Consider the following 26,383-nt stretch of genomic DNA (forward strand, 5'->3'; position numbering starts at 1 on the left):
ATAAATTGACTAACGACATTCACTGCATAGGTAATATCTAGACGTGTATGGGACAAATAAATTAGTTTTCCTACCCGCATTTGGTATCTCCCTATGTCTATGCTTGCTGAATTTGACCATTGAAAGAGTTTATGATTTTGTTCAATTGGTGTATCAACTAGTTTACCTCCAAGCAGCCCAGTTTCCGATAGTAAGTCAAAAGTATATCTTCTTTGGCATAGAAAAATACCATGTTTTGATCTAGCTACTTCAATACCCAAAAAATATTTGAGGTTTCAAAGTTGTTTCATCTCAAATTCAGATGCAAGGTATTGTTGCAGACTAGAAATCTCATCTGGGTCATTTCCTGTAACAATCATGTCATCTATATATGATCAAAGCTGTAATTTTTCCTTTTCCTCTCTTAAAAAATAAGGTGTGATCAGAGTTACTTGCTCTATAGCCAAAAGCCTTCATAGACTTGGTAAACCTTCCAAACAATGCTCTTGGGGATTGTTTTAATCCATATAGAGCCTTCTTTAATTTGCAAACCTTCATTCCATTTGAATCTATCATGCTTGGTGGGGAATCCATATAAATTTCTTCTAAAATTTCTCCATGTAGGAAAGCATTTTTCACATCAAATTGTAGAAGAGGCCAATCTTTGTTTGCTACTAGCAACAAAAGTATTTTCACGGTGTTGAGCTTGGCTACCGGTGCAAACATCTCTTGGTAATCTACACCATAAGACTGAGTGTAACCTTTAGCCACAAGTCATGCTTTATACCTCTCAATAGTTCCATCAGTTTTGTGTTTGATTGTAAATACCCATTTGCAGCCCACAGTTTTCTTCCCTCTTGGTAAGGACACAAAATCTCAAGTGTTGTTTTTTTCTAAAGTTGCCAACTCATCAACCATTGCTTCGGTCAATCTAGGATCTGCCAAAGCTTCATGTATACTACTAGGAATAGAAAATGAAGATAATTAAGATACAAATTATGCATATGACTAGGATAACTTGTGATATGACACATATCTACGAATGAGATATTTAACTTTGGCTTGGAGGTTTGGTTCATATTTAGTTGGAGGTTGACCACGATTAGAGCGGGTGGAAGATTATATTAGACAATAGTAGACTCGGTGTTTGGTGTGCTGGTGGTCTCACACAGACAAGGATCAATTTCATGATCGTTTCATCTAAATTAGTATTATCAAGGGTAGGATCAAGAGAAACAATTTCATAATCAGTTTCATCTACATTAGTATTATCAGAGATGGGATCAGAAAGTACCTCTGAAGAGTCAAGCCGAACCTGTGGAGAAGATTGAGCCAATTGGTTATGATCAGAAGACACTGTATCATCCAAAAAAGAATTGTCCATCTTTGGGATTGGCTCACTTCCTGCAGAATGATCCTCACATGATAATTTATTTTCACAATATAATTTTATATCTGAGATATCAAACATACTAATATCATGATTATGCACTTCATTTTCATTTCCTCCCTGAAGTGTAGAATCAACATAAAAAAAATTATGCTCATTAAATGTCACATCCATATAGATATAAATTTTTTTTGATGGTGGATGGTAAGCACGATAACCTTTTTGAGTTGATCCATACCCAACAAAAACACATTTGATAGCTCATTCTTCAAGCTTTGTACATTGATGTGGGTGTAAGTGAACAAATATAACACATCCAAAAACATGAGGTGGTAAATAAATCATGGAAGGAAGGATACAATGATCAGACAACACATCTAGAGACCTTCTAAAGTTAAGCACACTAAAAGGGGTTCGATTAATAAAATAAACTGCAAATCTCACAGCCTCACCCCATAAATGAGATGGGACATTACCATCTATCAAAAGTGATCTTGTCACCTCTAATATATGTCTATTTTCCTCTCAACCACTCCATTTTGTTGTGGTGAATAAGGTCATGTGGTTTGATGCAAGATTCCATTAGAGTTCATGAACTCTATTAATTCAGTTTTAAAATATTTCCCTCCATTTTATGATCTAATGACCTTAATATATGTGTTAAATTGTGTAGCTATCATCTGATGAAAGGAACGAAACACATCACACACATCACTTTTATGTTTAAGCAAATACACCTAGGTTACCCGAATACAATCATCAACAAAACTGATAAACCATTTTTTCTCATTATGCGTAGATTGTGGAACAGGGCCCCAAACATCTGTGTGAATTAATGAAAAAGGAAAATCAATTTTTTTATTGATTAAAGGAAACACAACACGATGGTTTTTTGTCTTTACACAAGTTTCACAAAGAAAATAAAAAATATTGCATTTATGAAATAGCGATGGAAACAATTTTTTTAGATAACCAAAAGAGGGATGTCCTAATCGTCTATGCCATAGTCATATTTCCTTTTTGTTTTTATCTTGTATGTGTTCATTCGTAAGACAAGCCAATGCTTCTTTATGGGTTTGTTGTGAGATATTTTTTAGATAATACAGTCATTCACTCTCTCTACCACTACCAATCTTCTCCTTGGAATGGATGGTTTGAAAAGGACAATGGGTTGGATAAAACGAGGCAACAGAAGAATGTGATTTGGTTAATTTGCTAATAGAGAGAAGATTACAATTTAATGTAAGAACAAATAAAACATTAGAAATTGATAAGGAAGGTGAGAGATATATCGTACCTCCACCTTCAATAGGTGATGATACCCCATTGGCATTAATAATAAAAGTTTTAGAACAATGAGGGGAGAAACTAGTAAATTTATGAGGATCACAAGTCATATGATCAATAGCACCTGAATCAATTATCCACTCACTACCCCTAGTAACAACAAAAAGATTAAGAGCAAAGTTAGATATACCTAACTTGGTCACAAATCCAACAACAGTAGAAATATGGCTTTCGAAAGTAGCGTCTACCTTGGTATTTTGAGTAGTTTTCCCTTTTGGATGCCAACCTGGATAGGCGTGGAGTTTAAAAATGTCTGCACGACATGATTATCTCCATTGCAGTGGGTACACTTACATATTCCTTTCTTAGAATACTTCTTAACAGCAAAGACAGTCCCCATAATAGACTCACTATCAAGCATAGCCTCTTGGCGGTTTGCCTCAACACAAACAGTTACATAAATTGATTGATTTTTATTAGAAGGAGCCATTTAGAAATATTCAAAGAAATAAAATTAATAAATATTTTATATTAATAATATAATAATTATAAAATAAAAAAATTAATATCATTATCATCATTCTTGTCGACACAAAAGAAACTGAATGGTTTGAACTAAAAAGATGTAATTATTTTATTTCATCTTATTTAATTTTACATGCAGTTTGTCTTTACCAAACCTAATATATAATTTCACAAAGTGCCATTTTCCCCCTAATTCTTTCACGTCAATTCAGCACTTGAAGAAAAACAGCTACTCTTAAATATATAGAAGCACGCACTTCACTTCTAGTCTACCGTGGCAATCTCTATCTGTTTTCTAATATGAAAGACTTCATCATATATAGCCTGAGAGTCATGTAGGCCCTCCTAGGCATGGGAGTTCTGGTTTTCTGTTGAAAACTGTTTCTTCTACGATCTTCCTCGTGATATAGAGTAAACGAATGAAAATCAAAATTAAACATATATACATGCACATGAAGTGACACGTTGTTTTTAATTTCTTTTCTACCCTTGTTCATAATGAAATCCAGGTATGGTAGATAGCATTTTACATCACTGCAATGGGACACATCATTCCAGTACAGGGACCAGTGTGACTTTATAGCTCAAATAAACTCTTATTAACGTGGTCCGCCGAATTGATTTATTGTGTGTTGGGAGTCATAATTGGTTGAATCTATTATATTTTTTGAAATAATAAATAGTTGTTTTTTGGTGAATCCATCATGATTTTACATTTGTCATGGGTTTTTACCACCAGACCAAATACACTATTATTACTCTCATATAATACACTTTGAATTGTGAGGATTTATGGGTCCCAACTCATTGGAATGGAAATTATCTGTCTTTTTTATTAATAAAAATTAATTATTAGTATTATTAATTTTTTTAATAAAGATATTTAAATTCATAATTTTTTTCCTTTAATCATTTAGACGAACCTTATATCTTCGGCTAATTATCTGTCTTTTTTACGTGTTTTACTTCTTGTCCTTTCAATAAAATATATATACCCAAAAGAAAATTTAATTGGAGAGAAAAATATATTAAAAAAAAAAGAATTGAAAGAAGAGAATAATCTTGTGTCATTTTAATATCAGAAGTATACATGAAAGTGCACACAAAAAGGGAAAACTGTTTATTTATCCTTGGCCCCGATTGATGGATCCAATTGCAGGGGGTGTGGACCTTATTGTGTATTTCTTAAATTCTACGGATTTTGGTGTCATAAAAAACAACAACTGGGTGGGTAGGGCTTTTACTTCAACCCAGCAAGGAACTTTTTCAATAAAGAACAAAAAGTGCTTATATCATGGCATGGTTTCACACTCTCTTGTGTAGTGTAAACTTTTGCGTTTGTTGAAAACTTGTTTCTTTTCAAAAGTGAGATATGTATTTTAATTAAAAAAATAATTAATTATAATTATAGTTATTGACAAATTAAATTAAAATTTTGGTTATATATTTGTATTAGTCGAAAGAGATATTCACATTGTATCTGAAACAAGATTATCATTAAATGAAGAGACCTATTAGAAATAAAAAAAAATGGTTATATGCATAAAACATAAAAAATAGTTAATTTTTTAATTAATAATTTCATTTTATTTATATTTTTTAAAGAATGCATTTCTCATTTGAAGAAACCAAAAGGAAAAAAGTAAAGAAAAAGAAATCAATCCTAGCTTTCTCTTGTGGTTCCTGACACCTTGCCATATTTCTCCAGTCGCAATTATAGCCATATACAGTGCCTCTTAAAGACCGGAAGATACGGACACTGTTAAACTTGTGGGTATTTTGAAAAATAAAATATTTATTAAAAATTAATTAGCATTTTCTCTAAAACTTTAACGATTTTCTTTATATTGGTCATTGGCATTATTGTTAAAAGTAGAATTTGTAATTTTCAAAAATGAAAAAAAATGTAAGTTTGAGAAAAGAATTGATAAATAAATATATAAATTAAAAAAATATTTAAAATAGATTTATATTAGCTTAAATAAGTTTGAGAAGGAATAAAATGAAAATTACTAAATAACCAAGGGCAGAGTTACTCACATAATTGACATGATTTGATCAATCAGTAAAAAAACTCATAATTTTTATATCGAAAAAAAAGAAACTCATAATTTATGTTGTGAAGTCTTTTTTTTTTTTTTACAATTTTTATCGTCGAATGTCTAAAAGTCCTCTCTATGTAAACCTTAGAAGTATCAAAATAAGACAAATTAATCTATTAACGAAGCAATAAACTTTGTTTACTTTCTCATTTTTATCCATCTCTAGGTCAACTCCTTATTATAATATCTTAATAAGGGACGGACCTACGTTCTTGAGTTCAGAAGCAATTGCCTCCACGGATTTTTTTTTCTTAATGTAATATAAATGTATAATTATAATTTGTAATGGTAAAAAAAAAGTGAATTCATAATATATATATATATATATATATATATATATATATATATATATTATCCATAAGAATTAAATATGATACTAACGAATTTATAACATTCAGATCTAACATGTTTAACCAATTAAAATATATATATATATATATATATATATATATATATATATATATATTTATATATTGTAAGCAAATTTTTTGAAAAGAATTTTTTGTCATATTTTATTTATGTTTTTGTCGAATTTTGAATTGTTCAATTTTTTTTCCTTATAAGTGAGTCGAAGGGTTAAGAAAAAAAATTGTAATTTTAATTATAAAAAAAGTTGCGAATTGTAATGATATGATGAGGAAGCAGAGCCTTTCTTACGAAGTCACGATGCTCGAATGACTAGTAATATTGAAGGTTTCACGATGCTCAAAAATTAAATTTCATGGTCCGCCATTAAAATTTCATGATGAAATAAGTGGCTATATGTTAACAATTTTTTTAGAGTTTATTAACATATATCTACTGTATTTACATGATATGAAATAATAAAAAAATTATTTTATATATATATATATATATATATATATATATTACATTTTTTTCTAGAAATATTATTTTAAAAGATATAATTAAAATTTGTCAAAAGTGTAACTTGTTAATAAAATACATCTTCTAAAAAAGTAAATAGATGTTCATTAATAATTAAATCTTATCATATGGATATTGTGGAATTAAAAAACTGGTGATTTTTTTTTTTATAAATGTCACATGATATTTAATTTTTTTTATCCATAAAAATTAAACAAATGAAATTTACGCTATTTACCTACCTTACTCGGTCAATTAAATTAAATCCCGTGATACATGATATTTAATTTTAACTATTCAAGTATGGTTATATAACTTAAATTTATTGCTCTTACTTTTGTATGAAAATGTCTCGATGTGTATCAAATGAGACGAAACTTAAGTTAGAGGATAATTTTTCTTTACACAATAGGTATAACAATAAAGAGAACAACACATGAGAATTTCTTAAGTTACAGGATAATTTTTTTTTATATGGTATATTGTTTGATTAATAATGGACAATACAAATATAATAATATAAATTTATTAAAATATTCTTTTTAATATTAATTATGTTAATATAATTTAAATTATTATTATATTTTATGAGGATTTAAAATATAAAATCCATACAAGCAAGTTAATTAATCGATAATGTAAACTTGAAATACATTACATGATAAGGTTGTTGTAACTATTATATAATGTGAATTTAAAATACATGATATGATAATTATTATAATTAGTAGATAATGTGATTTCAAAATAAATTACATGATAAGAAATTATTGTAACTAATAAATAATGTGAATTCGAAATACATGACACAATAAAATTATTGAATCTAGCATAGAGTAGGATATGTTATCTTTTGAATACTTTTCATGTGAGATATAAGATTGTTCCATGATTTTCTAAATAACAAAAATTTGAGTTTTTGTTCCTAAAGATCAAATCATTAGATCAAATCATTTGATCATATTATCATATATCAAAGGCACCCTAAAGATCAAATCATTCAATCATATTTTAATTAAAACCCAATTTACATGCTATGAATAATGTTATTTGTTGTTGTACCTATTCATACGGCTGCTGCTTTCTAAAGAGTCTCTTTCTCTTATATTCGAAATAAAATCAGAAAGTCTTCCCAACCTACTGAACCTAGTTGCAGATATATTTCACAAATTTAATACAAGGACATTAAAAATTTAGTTTACAGATTTTAATACAAAAAATACTCACTTAAATAGATTTTCATCATTTATAATTTGATATTTTAAAACCTGAATTCATGTTTGCAAAATAGTAACAAGAGTCCTAAATTCGATGTCAGCCACCTAGCTTGGCTGGGATGATTGGCAATATGGATTAAGGTCAAGTCAAGTGAAGTCATTTAGTAAATTTATGTGCTATCCTTGTGAAGAACAAAATACCAAATTACAGAGTGAACACGACTTTGGCCGTCTAAAAAATACTAGATAATTATTTTAATTTAGTCCTGGAATAATAATTCAACAAAATATTTTTTAAAGTCAATTTTTTTATATCAGAATTTTATTTTAATATCATTTTTGTGCATTAAAAATGTTCTTTAAAAGGGCATATTTTATATAAAATTACTGTCAAAATATCACTCTATACTATTTTATTATTTTTTAGAATAAAAAATATATTGATAACAATTATATTATAAAGCATCTTCGACGGAAAATATATTGTTTCTATATTAAAAGTTTAAAATTCATCTGGACATAAATAAAACTAGAATATTCTCAATTGCTAATAAACTAAAGCATCTCAACACCCAAATTAAAGTAAGAAAGTGTATTATCATTTGTGGAATGGACAAAAGTCATCAATTTGGTTTTAATTTGTTGAAGAGAGGAAATACAAAATAACATTTTTAATACACTTTTTATTAGCGTTTAACATTTATTAAGACTTATAAAATTACGTACAAAACTTGTTTGATTTTTATTTTTTTTTGGTAATGACAAAACTCATTTGAATGACTACGTTAGGAGTATTTTATAAGTATCATATCGATCTATCTTGAATTGAGTTCCTGTATATATGTTTGCCTACTCGTCTATGCACAGACCATAATAATATGACAAGGGACCACCCTATATATGTATTTTGGTCGCATCGCTTTCATTTTCCTTCTAACACCAGAAACAATGTACCTCACATAAAGAGAACTTCACTTCACAGCCCTAACAAAACAATAATATGGCTCCACTTAAATGCAAGTGTTTCCACTTTCGACTAATCAATCCCTTAAATTTGCGATATCACTTAGGATTCTTTTCACACTAAGTTAAATAAATATTATTAATATTACATGTCACAACTCCACCCACAAAAAACTTTCCGGCCCTGCGATCCATTGATTTCCAATTAGAAAATAGAAGTCATTTTTCTTTTTAGAAAAGAAATTTATTTATTTATATCAAAATTTCTGTTTTTTCCCTGCTATATTTTTTTATCAATTATTATTTTTTGACAAAAATTAATCTTTAATAAGTTAGTAGATACTTTATACGTCTTATATGGTAAAAAAAAATATTGAGACTTTTTGAGTTTAGGCATTTGCATAGTGTAACCAAAAAGTACTTCATTTAATTACTAAAGCCTTCAAGACTTTTACATACAGTACCCAATATGCAAAGTACTTCATTTAATTACTAGGGCCTTCAATCACCAATAGTATATACTGTATATACAGCATGGCCACTTTGTTTTCATCACCCAAAAACAAAATTATCAAGCAAATGTTAAAAAAAAAAAAAATCCACTGGTGAATGGTGATCCTTAGCTTATCTTTCAATAAAAGTTTAGCATATGATTATGCTTGGCTTCTTGTGACTGACCATAACAAAAGCTCAGGACAAGTGGGACCATCGCTTAAATAATTTATTGACTAAATGTCTATTTAAATAGTAAATTATTTAAATATAATTAATATATAAGAAAAAGAAAAAGGATTATAACTTTAGTGAACCTCCTCTAAAAGAAGCAAATTAGAGATTCTCATTTTTTTTTATTGTGTATTTATCCTTCAAATTCTTTGTTTCAATTTCGAACATGGTGCACGTGGTAGGCATTTCATTTTCATGTTTGTTAATGCGACATGGCTTCAGTATGATCTTTTAACCTGCATATCAGTGATTAAGAAATCAAAATATATCAATTAAAAAATATAGTTGGGTGGTATTTAAAAAAATTATATTAACTATAGTATGTATCATTTTCATTTTAATTTTTTCAAAAGAAAAATCATTATTAATAATAAATTGACCGTACATCCTTATAATATTTTGTCTTATGTTTATTTGTAATGACAGCAGTTACCTAGCAAAATTATTTTGTTGATAATTTTAATTATATGTTATTTTATATAAAAATATTTAATCAATTAATCTAGATATACACATTTACGTTATTTTCCTTCCCAGTCACCTTTGTCATTTTTTATCGGTGGTTTGCTTTGTTTAACTATTCCTTTAAAAGAACGAAATTTGATTAAACTCTCATGTTGTCATCTAGTAAAATTTTTAAAACCTTTATAATTAAATGTTTTTAAAAATATAAAATAATTATCAGACTTTATATTTAAACGTTACCGTTTTAGACCATTTGAGAATAAGCATGATTTTAAGTATAAAAGTAAAAGCTTATATTTTCTCAAATTAATTTAATGTGTGTAATGATCCCAGCACATTAAAAATTAAAGATATACATATATTATTTAAAATTTTAAGAAATTAATTCAGTAACAAAGTTAATACACATGCTAAACTTCTTTGCCCTAAAATAAAATTGTTTAAAATTTCACTATTTGTGTTTTATAATTTGTAAATCACATATTAATTCAACCAAACCACAAGTTATATTTATCAATATAATTTATATAAACTATAAGTGTAAAGTCGTTTTACATATACATATAATAAAATTTAATTATTTTACTTTGTTATTTGATTCATTTATAATGTGTAGTAATAAAGTGATTTCCTTTTTAGATAGATTTCTGTGTTTTATGACGAAATTTAAACCACTCATTAACTCAGCATCTTATCTTATTAAAAAAATTAAAGCGTTTGCCACTAACGTGGCACACTGCCATTGCTGTTAACCCTTTCATTATTGATGACTAATTTTACTATTATCAATTATTAATATTAGTATTGAGATAAATAAGCATATAATAATAATAAAAATAAAATTGGTCCGGGTCACACGAGTGGGGTACGACGAGTTAGAGCTACCTCTTCTTCTTCGTCTTCTTCATTCTTTTCCTCTTTATGCTTCTTCTTTCGCTATTTCTCGAAACCCTCATCATCACCTTCCTTTTAATGACATTTCACTAATCCTAAACCTTCTCTCATCCAAAACTTCCAATCTCTCTCTCTCTCTAACTTCCTTCACACACCTCGCCGGCGGCTGCGATGACCGACTATTTCTCCGGTTCCGTTGAATTCGGACTCAACCTCTCTAAGCGAGTATACTACGGCAAAGGATCGGCTCCGTCGCCTGCGCCGGCGATGTCGCGGTCCCTTTCGAAGTCGCCGGAAGGATACCTCCCGACGGCGCCGATGTGCTACGCCGTGATATCGGATCCGGAGAAGGTGGAGAATCCGGACATTCGGAGCTACCAGCCGTACGTGCTCGGTCAGTGCGAGCCTCCGGCGCTGATACCGCTGGAGCTTCACGGCGTGGGCATGGAAGTTGAATGCTCCTTGGACACGGCGTTCGTAACGGTCTCCGGGAAGTGGCGCGTGCATTGCGTGACAGCAAGTAGTACGTGTGATTGCCAGGTTGCCATACCTATAGGTGAAGAGGTAAAATAAATGCTCAGCAACTATAATATCAATTCCAATTATCATGCATCATGCATATTTTTTATTTTCCTTAAGTAATTTGAATTTAAATACAAAATATCGAAATATACTACTTTATGTAATTCTTTGACTTTAATTTCTATGTTGTGAACTAATAATCGTACATACTAAATCTCTGCCTATTATCTCTTTTCTTTTTTCTCATTCTGACGATGATACTAATAAAGTTAAAAAATAATGTACCCGCTTGATGTATCGCTGTAAAAAGGATATGTATATATGTATGAAAAATGCATATAAAGAGTAAAAAAGAAGATTGTGAGCAATTGTGCATGTGTTTGATTGTTTGAGAAGTAGGGTAAAATTGAATTATTTTGTTGGCGGAGAAAATTAATGATTGAAAAGTGAAGTTGTTAGGCCTATTTATTACTCAACAAAAAGTTGTTAGGGCCTAAACAGGTTATTTGTTAGAAAGTAATAGCGCGATTAAAATTAATGATTTATGGCAAAAGTTGAGGAAAGTTTTTGTTGGAATTGTTAAAAAAAAACCTTTAGGATGCGTTTGACAGGATTTTTAATTGAGAAAAATAATTTATCAAATAATTTAATTCTGTAATCTAAAATTTATTATTTTTTTGAAGAATTTAAAATTTTAAAACAGAGTTTTAAACAACTAAAAATTTAAAAATTTCAATTTCTTTCTAAAAGATGAAAAATTGAAAATTTTGTTCTTATAATTTTCTCCTTCTCAAAGAAATACTACATGAACTTTTAATATCGATCGAGTGTGAATGTAGAGGGAGAAACACATACAACTAATACACCAATCATATTTTTTTTCACCCTGGTAACTTTAACTTTTTTTATCCAAACACAAAATTTTACAAATAAAAGAATTTCAATTTAAAGTATTTGAAATTCTTAACATCCAAACCCACTCTTAAAAAAGTTTGTTCCTTGTGAACAAGCTAATAATACAAACGTCGGTTTCCAAAAAAAATAAAAACATTTGAATGTTCATGGGCCAAACAAAAAAAGTGAAACAAGGAAATAATACGAGAAAAGTATTTAATTTGGTTTGTTTTTATCCTTTTTTTTAGTTATTATGTTTTCATTAATAATTATAAAAATAATTTTATTTGATTTATTGTTTTGAAAATTTCGTGAGAGAAGTAAATAAAAAAATTGAAATTTAATTTAATGTGGTATTTTTATTTATTTATTTTATGTTTACATTTTCAGTAGGTAACGATTGATAGAAATATTAAATTGTTTTAATTTTGTTTTCAAAAATTGTGAAGGAGATTGTGAAAATAATATTTTAATTCAGAACATTAAGAAAATATAAAAATAAGTTGTTTTGAGTTATTATTATTATTATTAAATATACAGATTTAATTTAATGCACTGACATGTTTAAGCTTTTATATTGTCACTTTATCATATATTATGAAATATAATAAGTTTGTTATTTCTTTTTATAATACTTACCTTAAAGATTATGCCGAAAATAAATTCTCATGACGATATAATTTTTTTCTCACTAGCAATCCATGATAACTAAACTCTAAATGTATATAAGCTAAAAGTAAAAACAAATAATAAATCAAACACCAAAGAAATAAAAAGAATCGGTAAAAAAAAGAAATAAAATAAAAATAAAGTAATATCTTTGTAAAATAAAAAAGCAGGAAAGAAAAATACTCGGATAGTTGCAGTAAAAAAGTGGTGTTATTAATTACTTTATAATCCCTGTTATTTTATTTATTTTTGAATAAAGCCTTGTTATTTTTCCTACCATAACTAAAATAGGAAAATATCCCAATCATTGGATTATGCATATATGTTAAAAAAAATATTCAAACATAAAGTCATTTGATCTTTTCGAGGGACCATATGTTTTAAATAACTTATTTAGATTGAATCTCATCTCAACCTTACATTCATATAATATTGGGTTAACTATATTATCTTTACTTGAAAATAATGTTAACTATGTTAACATCCATCTTGATTGAAAAATTATACTTACTTTTCTAACTTCATATATTATTTTTACATGTTGAGACATGTTTTTTAGGAAGTTACACATAAATTCCTAATTTTTAGATACGAACCATGCACGTAGTATTTTAAAAAATAATAATAAGGGAAGGGCAAGGAAGTTAGGTATAACTTTTATTTAAGAAAAGTGTAATTAACATTATTTTCTTTATAAAAAAACTTAATTTTAAGGAATATCAACACAACTAACCTTATAATATTTTGCATTATTTAATATTTAGCGGGGAAAAAATTAGAATATTTTTTATTTGGTGAATGCATTAACGTAAAATAACTGAACAAAACACTCATAAATTAGAGTATTTTTTTAGTAAATAATAATAGTAATTATTATTATTATTATTATTCGGAGGGTTTGTAATTGAATAATAATGTAAAAGATACACTTTTGATGTATGTATTATTCATTTATTTTGTAATGGATAATTTTCTATAAAAATGTTTTCAGGAAAATGTTGTTACTAATGAAAAGATATTTATTTGTCAAGCTATTTTGGTAAAATCAAAGGGATGTGGAGTTTTCAAGAGAATACGTGATGTATCCAATATCCTGTAAGTTCAAGACTACGGTTCTTTATAACGAAGCCAAAGGATACTAAGGACTTGTTTGAATACAATTTTAAAAACAGTTTTTAGTTTTCGAGAAAAAAGAAACTTATTTGCAGTTTTGGCAAGTGTTTCTTTGCTTATCATAATAAGAGGCCCCCGTGAGTATACACTTCTCCGAAGAATTACAGAACAAAAAATGCAAAATTATAAAGCATAATGCTCGGCAATGCATATGTTTACTCCGTCAACAATAGGATGTTATGAATGAGATCAATTTGGTAGAGTAATAACAGTTTGCGTTTTGCTTAGTTGACATTCATTCTTACTAGCAATTTCCAAATGACTGGGAAGAGGATTGATTGTGTGGATGGATCAGACTTAAAAGGGTGTTTTTACAAACTAGAAGTGCTTTTGAAGCATGTCCCACCTTTTCTAGTGGGTGATATTGCACTCAGTTCTACAGCTCATGCTTGTTATCTTGAGTAGTGAAGCAGAGAGGAAAGCTTCTAGTTCTCATGATTTAAATCAGAGATGATTAATTGTTAATTAATTATAATTATAATTAGCTGACATCATTTGTCAAGACAATATGAATATGTGTTACGTCCACTCTGTCATCCTAACAATCTATAGAAGTTGGGTTTTCAGTGTTGCGAGCGTAATCATCAAGATGCACATGTGCTTATTAAGTTGCGTTTCTTAGTCGATCTTGTTACATCATTAATATTGTCATGATGGTGAATAGCATGGAATGTTTTGTTATTAGATTTATGTCATGATGCTTGATGAAACTGCACGCCAATTTTTTCTACAACTTGATATGCTGTTTGTTTCGTGAGTTCTCAAGTTAATATAATGTGGCTAACAGGGTTCACTTCTAGGTCTAGAGGTTGATGGTTCTGGAAAATCTTATCATACTGAATTGATCTCTCTGAAAGACGAAAAGGATAAGGATAAAGTGGCCAAAGCTAAAGACGGATACTTTGTGAAAAGCCATATATACACCGTTAAGATTCCACAGGTTATTATTGCATAGCAAAACAAAACTTCATTGTTAATACTTGATGTTGATAGCTATTAATGCGCACAGCCTATTTATTTGTGAAATTATTTTTGTCTTGCAGTTTAGGGGTGGCTCTGTCTTCTCAATTAAGATCAGATGGTCACAGAAAATATTATTTCATGATGGCCAGTTATCTCTCTGTGTCCCTTTCAGCTTTCCCTCATACGTCAACCCTGCTGGAAGAAAAATTTCTAAGAAAGAGAAGATATTTTTGAAAGTGAATTCTGGTGCTACAACGGAAGTGTTATGCAAAACCACCAGTCATCCCTTTAAGGTAAAAAAAATCTATTGTGTTATTACAAAGCTCAGTTTGGCTTCCGTTAGACTTGAACTAAACATTATCTTTACGACTTTCCAGGAACTACTGCGCCAAGCTGGCAAATTAAATTTATCATATGAAGCAGAAGTGCCTGCATGGTCAAGTACAGACTTAAGTTTTTCGTACTCTGTAAGACCTAAGCATAAAATTCTATTAAAATTATTTTAAATTCAATTTCATACTAGCAACAAGGAGTGGATTCTGAGCCAAAGACATTCAGAATCAGACCTGAATATTATCTGTGCCATAATAAAAATTTATTAACTTAATGGTCTGGCGCTTTTTTTATGCAGGTTTCTTCCAATGACATATTTGGAGCAGTTCTCTTGCAATCTCCATTCCTGCGTGATTTTGACGAAAGAGAGATATTTTGCTTGTATCTTTACCCGGGAAACAGCCCGGATAGAAAGGTCTGTTGCAATATTATGATATGCCATTTTTTTTCTTTTCTAAAATTTACTTGTGATTGCTTTAACATGGGTTAGCTATATCAGGTTGTATGTATACATGCAACACGAATGCATCAAATGGTTATCTTGCAGCTTGCATGTGAGCTTTCTCCATTTCTCTTCCTCGTATATGAACAAATAAGATGGATCTGCCTGTTCTTTACTAAGATTTTAACTGAGCAAGAATAATTTCATCTGGAAGAACAATTGTTTGTTAGAAAGATAATATATGTTTATAGAAGTAATTAGAAACATATGGCACTTGGAAAATTGTCAAGGAACAAAACTAGTTCAAAAGAAGATAGAAATATATAGTTAGCATTGCACAGGTTCATGTCTGTTTCGAATGTTCAATCATGCTGCCTTTACTTTTCAAGCACATTTATAATGGAGGATTCTGTCGCTTGATAGGTTTTTAAAAAGGATGTGGTGTTTGTAGTAGATATAAGCGCAAGTATGAAGGGAACTCCTCTTGATAACACTAAGAATGCGCTACTGACATCACTCTCTCAACTAAGTGCACAAGATACATTTAACATTATAGCTTTCAATGGGACGGTTTACTTATTTTCATCATCAATGGAAAGAGCTACAGAGGAAGCAATTTTAAATGCTACCACGTGGGTTGACACCAATTTTATTGCTAATGGTGACACTAATATCATGCTTCCCTTAACACAGGTAATTCTTATCTGTTGAAAATTTCAATGTGATGTGCAAAACATTGTTCTCTTTTTTCATTGCTTGCTAATTACGACTTCTCTGTTATTTTTGTTTTCTCAATTCAACTGCACTAATGGAAGTATTATTACGTCTAAGAAGAGAGATGTAAAGCCTAAGGCTACTATTTTATTATCTTGTTAGCTCTTTGATTTTATTTTTTATACATCAAATTTGTTGGAGTGGCAAGTGATAGTGAAGTCCTGCATTGAATAGGAATGAATAAGTTGAGTAACATATAAGTGGGAATGATTCATATCTAACATTGTTAGATTTTGGATTGGATGCAGTGTTAAATTTACTCATGTTATTTGTATGAAACAAACTCATTCTTATTTACTTTGTATTCTCCCATTTGTCTTGGAATCTACCTTCTGGCTTTTTTATGGCTAAAAGTCTACAACCTTATCTTTTGTACATTGCGCTTTGAGTCTGGGAGTTTTATAGGATTAACAATAGCACATGCCTTATAAACTTCAGGACTTGGTATCTGTGCTTGATTTGCTTGTAATGCTAAACATAAAGATAAAAGGTAGATTTGTTGCTGGTATGGTATACTTAGACCAGCACATTCTATGCCGTGTTTAATAACTTGTATCCCGTGCAAAACTTTTGGATGTTGAATCCTAAATATGTACATATTGTAATAGGAGTTTTTTTATTTAATATTTTGCTCTATCTTAGGCAATGAAGCTACTTGAGAAATCAACTGATTCGGTCCCTCTTATTTTTCTCGTTACCGATGGGGCTGTTGAGGATGAGAGAGATATATGCAATTTTGCGAAAAGCTATGTCTCAAGTGGGCAATTGGTTCGAACACCTCGCATATATACTTTTGGCATAGGCAAGAATTCTAGCTTCCTCTTCTATTTATACTCTTCAGCAAATAGTTTCCGGGGTATCATTAATTGGCAATGTTCGTTTGACACTTCAACCTTTGATAAGTGTTTTACTGCAGCTAATGTTTTAAGTAACCAAAAATGTTTTTCTTTGCGTGTGAAAGCTAAAGATGTTTTCAAACTTAGGCATGTTTTAAACTGAAGAAATGAATGCTTTGCATGCTTTTTAAATTGTCAAGATGAGAGGGTTAGAAAATATTTCCTCTTTGTCCAAGAATAAAGTAAATCAAGAATGTACGTACCCAATATTGACAAGGTCTTGGGTTTGACTCTACCGGTGGACTTTCATCCACAGGTCATCTATAAGTACCATTTTGAGTGTTTGGCAAAGCCCTGACCTTGGAATGGGGTTACCTCCAATCCACCCAAACTTTTTGCAACCAAAACTTTTTTCTTTCTTTAAGGAAGTGAGTATTTGTCAATTACCAATTCTTGGGCTTGTGACTATTATGATGTTGTCAGTCTGAATATAGAAGCTTCTATTTATCTATATTTCCTATTGGCATAATATCCAACACAGATTTATTTATTATCAATCTCATTATTTGTTGCAACACTTTTATTTTTTAGTAATATTTCTGTGTTTCGTAATATGAAAATTTCAGGTCTATATTGTAATCACTACTTCCTGCAAATGCTAGCACAAATTGGGAGGGGCCACTATGATTCTGCTCATGATTTAGGTCAGTTTCTTTCCTTGCCCAGTCAACCTAAGATCGCAACTTGAAGTTAGCGCAAATTTGTGGCTTATTTTTTTTTTTCAAAAAAAAAAATTTGTTTCATAATACGATTCTGCTCCATCATACATATTTGAAGTATTATTATTATTATTATTTTTATCTTGTCTAGATTCAATTGACTTTAGAATGCAAAGGCTATTCAGTACAGCTTCATCAGTTATGGTTGCTGATATAACAATCAAAAGTTTAGAAGGTCTTGATTCACTTGAGGTACATATCCATTAAAGTTTTATCCTTAATTATGACTGAAAAAGCGCTCTAATGATATATCATATTTACATGTTATATTACATCTTTTTGATGCTTAATCTATATTCTGATTATTGCAGTTATTCCCAACTCATATACAAGATATATCATTTGAAAGTCCGTTGATCCTATCAGGAAGATACAGTGGAACTTTTCCTGAATTAGTTAAAGTCACTGGTACTTTGGCAAATAAGACTAACTTCGTAGTAGGCCTTAAAGTGAAAAGAGAAAAGGATATGCAGCTCAGTAATGTAATATCTCACTCCTAAGGCTTAATTTACAACGTATTCATCATATCTGGTTGTGATTTATCCCGTCTTAGCAAATGGGAACTGAATATTACCATGCAACTCATATGCATAGCTCCTCCTACATAGTATCATATCACCATGTGCAATGTTGTGCTGCTGTTGGCTTCACTATTTACTTCCATTGTTCACTCAACACTTTATTTTGGTTGGGAAGGCAGTCGGTGCATTAAAAGTGCATGGTCTTTTACTCATTCTTTCGCAAATGTATGTAACATCTAAATCTGTAAATCAATTCTTAAACCCTTGAGAGTTGAGACATTCATCTGTCAAAACCTAGACCGGTTCTGTATTATAGGTTTCTTCCTTGGACATGTGGCATGTATTTCATATCATTGAGATAAAAGGTTTTCAAGTTACCGAATCATTTGAAATGTAGATCCTTTAAATAGGGTGATTTCTGAATGCATACTCGACTATGCGCTGAAATTTGATATAAATTTTGGTATTCTCTTCAGGTCCTTTCAAAGAGACATATAGACCAGGTCACTGCTCAAGCATGGTTGTTAAAAAGTGAAGAGCTGGAGGAGAAGGTTTGCTTGTCTATTATCTATTTTTGTGCATATTGAATTTCTTTTGAAAGAGAAAAAGAAACTAAAAAAAGGTGAAAATAGAAAATTTAAGGAGACCAGTTTACATTAAGACATTCATTTCAAACAGTCACTGAATTTACGCACTGACATTCACAGAAAGAGTTGCAGGAAAACAGGGCTGGAGAGTGCTTGACTGAAAAATGTTGTTTTGGGGAAAAAAACGTGTCTGCTATCCAAGTGTGATATATTGTTAATGTGTTAAAATAAAAATTGATCCTTATATCATTATTCCTTTTGCACCCAACATGAAAATATTCTACATTTTAGTTCCAAGATTCGAAACAAGTCTTAACTAATTGAATACTTGTATCAGAAATTCCCCGAATGGATTTTTCATTTCGAGAAAGTATATAATTAATAACTTTAAGTTTCAAATTATTTCTTTCTTGGAACATATCTTGGGGAAATTTTTTTACTAAATTAATCCTATCCGCTATTTCATATAAAGTTACCGGTCAAACCAAAACAAAATACTTTTTTTTCGTAATTGTAATCCATTGGACATAGATCCAATTTTTCATTTTTTTTCTTTTGAATTTTTTTTTACCGTTCTTGGTGGTATCAACACGACACTGTGACGAATTGATTCATATTTATTGCTGAAGTTACAACAGTATTAGATTTTGCTAAGTTGACAATTCTTTGTCCTATATGATAACTTAAGAACCAACACAATAAGAGTTTGTCAACTCAGACAAAATCTAACACTGTTATAACTTTGATAATTGGTAAGGAATAAGGATCAATTCATCAACATTTTTTAATGTAGGAACCGAAATGTAAACTTTTTTGTTGGAATTAGTCGAAAATGGGGAAGTATAAGAACCAAAATTTTAATTTAACTCATTATGAAATGCAAGTCTTTGCTCTACTTTTAAAATCGGCAAATAAGCTGGGATAAATATGGATTTTCACTTTAATCTAGTTTTACTTTGATATTCTTTCAAGTGTTTATGGTATATTTTGTGTTTTGCTGCACCACTCATTTATAAGCAAATGCCAAACTACTCTCTAATAGGTCACTAAAATGAGCATTCAAAATAAAGTCCCGTCAGAGTATACCTGCATGAACATGGTTCTTGTACAGAGTGATGAAGGGAAGAAGACACCTGAACAATTTCTGTTACAAAAGGTAGACCTTTGTCTTGGATATTAGAAAAATAAGCCCAAACTTTACCTTCATCTAACTCGAAAAATATTAGAATATTTCCATTTTCCCTTTGCGCAATATATGTCTGAATACCTACGTTTCTAAACAAAACAGGCATACAACAAACTTAGCTTCCAGAAGTTGGAACTCAACAACCAGAACTTATTTCTTGGAGGGTTGAGTCTTGGATTTGGTGACTTGAAAGCAACAGCTGAGAATTTGCCACCAGCTATAAAAGAAGCAAAACCACCTGAAGGACTACTGGGGAGGGCTGCTTCGAATTGCTGTGGTCGATTGGCTGATACCTGTTGTGGCATGTGTCTGTTGCAGACTTGCACTTTTGTCAATGACCAGTGCACCATCGTTTGCACTCAGATTTGTGCAGCCCTGGCCTGTTTTGAGCTAATCAAATGCTGTGTTGAGCTCTGCGAGTGTGATTGTTTGCAGTGAAATAAAGTTATATGCTTAAGTTAAACATAGAAAAACTATTTGATATTACAAATTGTTAACAATGTATATATTATTATTATATAAGCTCTCGTGCTATGCTGATTACAACTTATACTTGCTTATATTTCCTCAGTTCCTCGTCTAAAATAGGAGAAATAGAGAAAATAATTGGATCAAAATTGATTTTACTATTTTATTTCCTGATGGGCTTGTGTTTTCTTTTCATTTTACTTCTAAAGCAACATTGCTTCTTCAAAGCAATATAGACTTTGGAGCAACTATTTCGGACTAGACATAAAAAGATCATCTTAGATCTGTAACTAAATAAAAACCATCATAATGGTAGAACCGTCGTTAAGACTCAACTAAAAGCATGAGACGTCAACGTGAATAAGAATTTGACACCTTAGTTTAATATTATTTTTTTATTTCTCATCAATTAAATCACTTTTTATCTTATTTCTTATCTCTTTCTCTTTCTCTTTCTCTTTCCACCTATTCTCTTGTCTACTCTTCTTTGCTCACAACCAAAGGTACAGAAGAATTTAAATAAAAACATTTAAGAACCTGAATATATTCATCAGAAATAATCTTTTATTATAAAAGAAAATATAATCCATTAAAAAATATAATTTTAATGAAGCTATCATGAATTTATGATTATAATTTTTTTAGTAATTTTAAATAGCTAAAATTTATTTTATCCCATGTATTATAATGTAATTCGAAATCCAAATGTATCTGATAAAACATTTTCAACAGGAACAAAGACTAAAAACAAAATAAAATTTCCCATAATGTTTTTCTGATTTTGACTTTCGGTCCGAGTTAAGTCTTTCTTATTTCGCCATAGAGTCAGAGGGAAGTCTGTGTTCTTCACCAGTTGCGGCTGCTACTTACTGTACGAGGTATCTAACTCTGTCTGAACGCTCACAAATCTAACATATTTTCCTTTTTCACTGCTTAATCTATGATTGTGCCATTCAGAATCAGAATAAGATAAATAACAAATGAAAAAAAAAAAAAACTCTTGCTTACCACATTTGAGTTTGAGGTATGATGGAATTCAAAACAATTATTAAGCAGCATGGAAAACTCCTTATTCTTCCCGTTAGTTTTCTCACTCTTTAATAGATTCTAATTTTTGTGATTGTTGTTGGTTCTTACAGCTTGGTTCTTCAAATGAGATCCCCTTCTGTTGGATTCACCGGAATACTTGTGCTTCTTGTTTTCCTCTCTGCTTGCTGGTAAGTTGTGATTGCAGTAATAAGCTAGGGTTTCAAATATTTTGAATTGAGTAATCGGTGAATTTAAAGTTTAATATATGCAAAGGGAGGGGGGGATTTTCTGCTACTGGTCTAATTATAAACATAAGATTTTTATGTTGAATATCTTTTGTTTCCATGTCTAAAAATTTAATCTTTTTGGCAACTGAATGGGGGAAAGGAATAACTGAGCAACTTTTGGTTTCTTGGTTCGTGTAAATTTATAATTCTGAATTTCTTTTTTCACCTTCTCTCTGGTTTGCATTAACTGATAGCTTTAACAAATTTATCTGATAAAGTTTGTTACATGCACGCATCAGGTTAAGGCCTTGTTTATATAAATTTCTCCATGAGGAAAATAGGAAGGGAAAATGCATTGAGCCTTTCCATAAGCTAAAATCAACTTATCCACCTTAGCTTTTGGAAAAGTTAAATGAAGAGAGCTTCTATAAAAGTTAAGTGCAGTTGATTTTAGTTTATGCAAAAAGCTCAATTTATTTTACCTTTTTATTTTCTTTTCCTGTAAGTGTTAATAGAGAAGTTTATCTAAGCAGAGCCTAATAATAACACTTGAGTTGGAATTTTTACAGCAATAATAGTTGATCTTGATGATGGAGAGTTATGCATGCTTTGCATATATCAAATTATTCATCTTTCATATGTTCATTGCACGAGCGAACTGTCTCCAGATATAGAGGTTGTCTATATATACTTCTCTGTGTATGTAATTTCAGTTTGATGTACTTAAAAGTGGACAGATAATGAAAAATAATGATAAATAAATTCACCTTGTGAGTTTTTCAAAAGTTGCAGTTCTTCTACACATGGGAGTTTGGAAACGGAGAAAACTTTTGCCATTATAAAACCAGACGGATTGCTTGGTAACTACACAGATGATATCAAGAGAACAATTGTAGAATATGGTTTCAGAATTTTAAAGGAAAAGATTGTTCAACTCGATGAGGGCACTGTGAAAAGTTTTTATGCTGAGCACTCTTCAAAAAGCTTCTTTTCAAGCCTTATAAAATACATGACAAGGTATGAGGTATGCCATTCCCATGCAATGATTGTCTTGATGAATGATGATGGTATATAATGTTTCCTTGCTGTTATGTCCACCTCATAATATTGATGTTTGTTGTATTGCTTAATTGCAAGACCCAGTTTTACTTTCTTGGTAATGGTAAAATACTAAAATTACTTCACTTTTTGGGCTCAATGATATTTATTTCATTATTTCCCCTTTGTCTCTATAATCTTCATTCAATACAGCATTACTTGCAGTTGGTCAAGATAAAGGCCAGATTCAGTTAAGTTTCATTATTATATGGCTGACTTTTAACTTAAGCTTATCAGCAGAAATGAAGTTACTGAATACACGATGACTTTAAGGGGAAATGATGTTATGCATTACATGATTACCCCTAAGTGGGGATTTTTTTATATGACAAATGACTTAAGCACACACACTGCAAAGCATAATCTCTAAGTACCAACCACATGGTGAAGTTGGGAAATTGTATAGAAGCTCAATGGTTTTTTCACCTTGACTATGCACATACATGAGATTGAGGAATTCTCTCCCTCTGAATTGTGGCTGTTATAGATTCATCACCGATTGCTGTTTAACATTAACATTTTTATCATAGACATTGACTTTCCTTTCTGGATGCTTTCTAGTCTTTCATTATCCTGAATCTCCTCTTATGCTTTTCCAAAATGATTATCATTTATCAGTGGACCAGTGTTAATTATGGTCTTGGAGAAGGACAATGCTATTGCTGATTGGCGCGCTTTAATGGGTCCTACTGATGCAAGCAAGGCTAAGATTACTCACCCTCACAGGTCATACATGTTATGGTGTTACTAATTGCATTACATTACACTTTTGAACTTTACAACTTGTTCAACTTCTGTAGAGTTGAACCCCTAGACTCTGTCGTTGTGGAGGGCCAATTATATTGAATTTGATGTTCGTGACATCTGTCATTGTGCAGTATCAGAGCAAAATGTGGATTGGATATGGAAAAGAATTGTGTTCATGGTTCAGACTCTCCCAAATCTGCGCAAAGAGAGATATCATTTTTCTTTAAAGAGCTCTCTGCAGGTAAATAATTTTAATTCTATTTTTAATCAAAAATAGATAAAGTATTCACTCTTTAGTCACTAGCTTTGTTATATGATTAAATGCATTGTTGCAAAATGCATCAATGTTCTCCTCCTAGATGCTACATGGACAAACAGGAAATATAGAATCTTCTTAGGATGAAAGGAATTACTCATCAATTAAGATTCCTGTTTCTTGTAGAATTTCTGTTGAAACTAATAGTTGTCTTTTCAAAAGAAAATGGAAGAAAGGGCATCTCGACGCACTCATTAACTTGCTGGTATAAACATCTTTCTTAAAACTTAAGCAAGATGGTCCTGTTCCAAATTCCAATGATCATATTCATATCCTCTTTCTTTATTACCTCAAAATGCATGATAATTGCAATAAAGCCCTTTAGTCTTTACTTACTTTTGCCTCTCTAAATGTTTTGACAGATGTGGTTGCAGAGCATGATGAATTGTAGCTGCTACAAGTTTGAAGCTCAAACACAACTTTATTTGCATTTTTTTTAGGATCTCTATAGTTAATTGTAGCATAATGGATTATATAAGGGGAATGCTTGTTTATTGGGGGAAAAAAATTGTATGAAGCGACACGAAAATTATCTATTCATGTTTTATCCAATCACTTTATATATTTTCGCCCACCAATGTATGGTCATCAAGTTCAGGTCTTCAATTGATCTCTGCATTTTTGCCTACTATTTTTATATGAAATGAAATAATCCTTCGACAAATTATAAGAATCAAATTCTTTGATTGTAACACATGTTTTAATATTGAAATATGTAATTGCAATTAATTTAAATATGCATCATTATGTTTAATAATTCAAAATTATCGAAAAATAATTCCATCGTATAAAATAAATATACCTATATTCAATACTAATTTAACTGCAAGGTCGTTGAAATATTGGCATCCATATAGCTGTTTTGGTTTATATTTTTTAATTAATAATTTTGAAAAAATATTTTTTAAATAACGTGAAGAAATTAATTTAAAAGTCCTTTATGTAAATTAATATTTAAAAACGATTTATTTGAATAACAAACTGAAATAATTTTTAATATAAAAATGTTTCAGAAAAGAATTATACTTAAAAATTAATTTTATTTGCTGAAAAATTTAAATTTGGGTACTTATTTCAAATTAAACACTACAGTCCAAATTTATTCTCCTTACCATTATTTTTTCATATGATTCAACTTATCGCTTGTTCAGAAAAAAAAAACCACATTTCAACACCATGTTAGGATAGATTAGAAGCAAAAGTTAAACTAGATAAAATTTAGTCCTCCTATAATTATCCATTCGCTAGTTGATCATTTGTTGACTCTGACATTCTATGCCACAATACATATAGTGCTAATTTCGATATGGTTCCGTTTATTTTCAATTCTTAATCACAATGTCAAATTCTTTTAACATGCTAGTAATTATTCTTGTTAAAAAAAGTGTCAGTAATTATCTTATCTAAATGTAACATTTCATATCATTGTAGCAAATTTTGTTAAGAAGAGTATGCCCTATACCTTGAATTTGTGACACGTCATAATAATCACTGAAATTAAAAATATATTAAATAAAGTCTAAAAATTAAAATTACTGTTATTTTAATTCTTGACATGTATAACTTATTATCATTGTAGTTCCTAATAATGGAATTAATGATAATGACAGTGACTAACGAATCGGATTTTAATTTCAAAAATTTATTTGCCATTTTTTTTTTCTAATTTGTGATACTACTATAACAATGAATTCAGGGAATAAAGTAGGATTTACTCTGTTAAGAAACTCTTACACATACTTTTTAAGTTAAATAAATTTGCTTTACTCCCCTCTACTCATCATATTCTTGTATGCCCATAAGGTCACAATGAACACCCACAAAATTCTTATTATAGTTGTTTTGTCATAAATAGTTTCTTTCGAAAAGAAAATAAAATAAAATATATTAGCGATTCTAATTAAAGTAAAAGTACATTAGCCAAAAAAGTTGATCTAATGGGTAAAAATGGGGTCCAAGTATAATTTTTTTAATACAAAAAAAGAAGTAAATGTGCATTGCCAAACAAGGTCCTAATTGAGGGGCAGGTATGGAGGATCTTATGTTTTCAAGAGGCAAGCTGAAGGGGTCACAGTTTTTGATTACTTTGATGGTCAGAATTCGCGGATTTGTGCTTGGATGTTGCAAGATAACGAATAAACATTTGCTTACTGTTTGAGAATTATGTTATTAATTTAGTCAAACTATAATGATCACAACTTGCCCGGTCGATACATGTCCACGACTTCAACATATATAAGTCATTATTTTTTTCATAGGAAGAATTGCATAGGTTTCCAGAATTGGCAAGCCGTCTTGTAGGTTACTCTACTTTGGTATCAATTGCCAAATCCCATGCATCTAGTAGTTTCAATACCTCACGTGCCTTTCCTTCTAGTGGGGGCTACTTCTTTAGGTTAATCAA

At 30.2% G+C, this 26,383-nt stretch overlaps 2 protein-coding genes across 6 annotated transcripts; both read left to right on the top strand.

Annotated features, from left to right (window-relative positions):
- The first annotated feature begins 10,378 nt into the window (after positions 1 to 10,378).
- On the top strand, positions 10,379 to 20,644 carry LOC114391185. Its single transcript, XM_028352205.1, has 13 exons — positions 10,379 to 10,979; positions 14,461 to 14,613; positions 14,717 to 14,929; positions 15,014 to 15,103; positions 15,268 to 15,384; positions 15,835 to 16,104; positions 16,828 to 16,987; positions 17,648 to 17,725; positions 17,892 to 17,992; positions 18,112 to 18,282; positions 18,798 to 18,872; positions 19,951 to 20,064; positions 20,197 to 20,644. Exons 1-13 carry the CDS (start codon positions 10,587 to 10,589, stop codon positions 20,530 to 20,532), a joined length of 2,271 nt encoding a protein of 756 aa, XP_028208006.1. The 5' UTR covers positions 10,379 to 10,586; the 3' UTR covers positions 20,533 to 20,644.
- Positions 20,645 to 21,298: 654 nt separating this feature from the next.
- Positions 21,299 to 24,585, top strand: LOC114389585 (probable nucleoside diphosphate kinase 5). Of its 5 annotated transcripts, none has more exons than XM_028350287.1 (7): positions 21,299 to 21,440; positions 21,702 to 21,779; positions 22,611 to 22,835; positions 23,535 to 23,642; positions 23,795 to 23,904; positions 24,106 to 24,184; positions 24,342 to 24,585. In XM_028350287.1, coding segments are annotated over exons 2-7 (588 nt in total). In that variant the 5' UTR covers positions 21,299 to 21,440; positions 21,702 to 21,714; the 3' UTR covers positions 24,343 to 24,585. The 5 variants fall into 5 exon arrangements, with proteins under 5 accessions (XP_028206088.1, XP_028206087.1, XP_028206084.1 ...); XM_028350286.1 differs by having other exon boundaries at positions 21,300 to 21,440; positions 22,605 to 22,835; XM_028350283.1 differs by lacking the exon at positions 21,299 to 21,440 and adding an exon at positions 21,506 to 21,586 and having other exon boundaries at positions 22,605 to 22,835.
- Positions 24,586 to 26,383: the final 1,798 nt, after the last annotated feature.

The sequence above is a fragment of the Glycine soja genome, chromosome 16 (assembly GCF_004193775.1).
Source record: "Glycine soja cultivar W05 chromosome 16, ASM419377v2, whole genome shotgun sequence".
Classification (NCBI taxonomy): Eukaryota; Viridiplantae; Streptophyta; class Magnoliopsida; order Fabales; family Fabaceae; genus Glycine; species Glycine soja.

Coding starts and splice junctions, on each gene's coding strand:
- LOC114391185 (XM_028352205.1), top strand. CDS start 10,587: ATGACCGACTATTTCTCCGGTTCCGTTGAATTCGGACTCAACCTCTCT. Junction 14,930..15,013: donor CCACCAGTCATCCCTTTAAG/GTAAAAAAAATC, acceptor ACGACTTTCCAG/GAACTACTGCGCCAAGCTGG. Junction 17,726..17,891: donor TGATTCTGCTCATGATTTAG/GTCAGTTTCTTT, acceptor TATCTTGTCTAG/ATTCAATTGACTTTAGAATG.
- LOC114389585 (XM_028350283.1), top strand. CDS start 21,543: ATGAAAAAAAAAAAAAACTCTTGCTTACCACATTTGAGTTTGAG. Junction 21,587..21,701: donor TTACCACATTTGAGTTTGAG/GTATGATGGAAT, acceptor TGGTTCTTACAG/CTTGGTTCTTCAAATGAGAT. Junction 21,780..22,604: donor GTTTTCCTCTCTGCTTGCTG/GTAAGTTGTGAT, acceptor GTTTTTCAAAAG/TTGCAGTTCTTCTACACATG.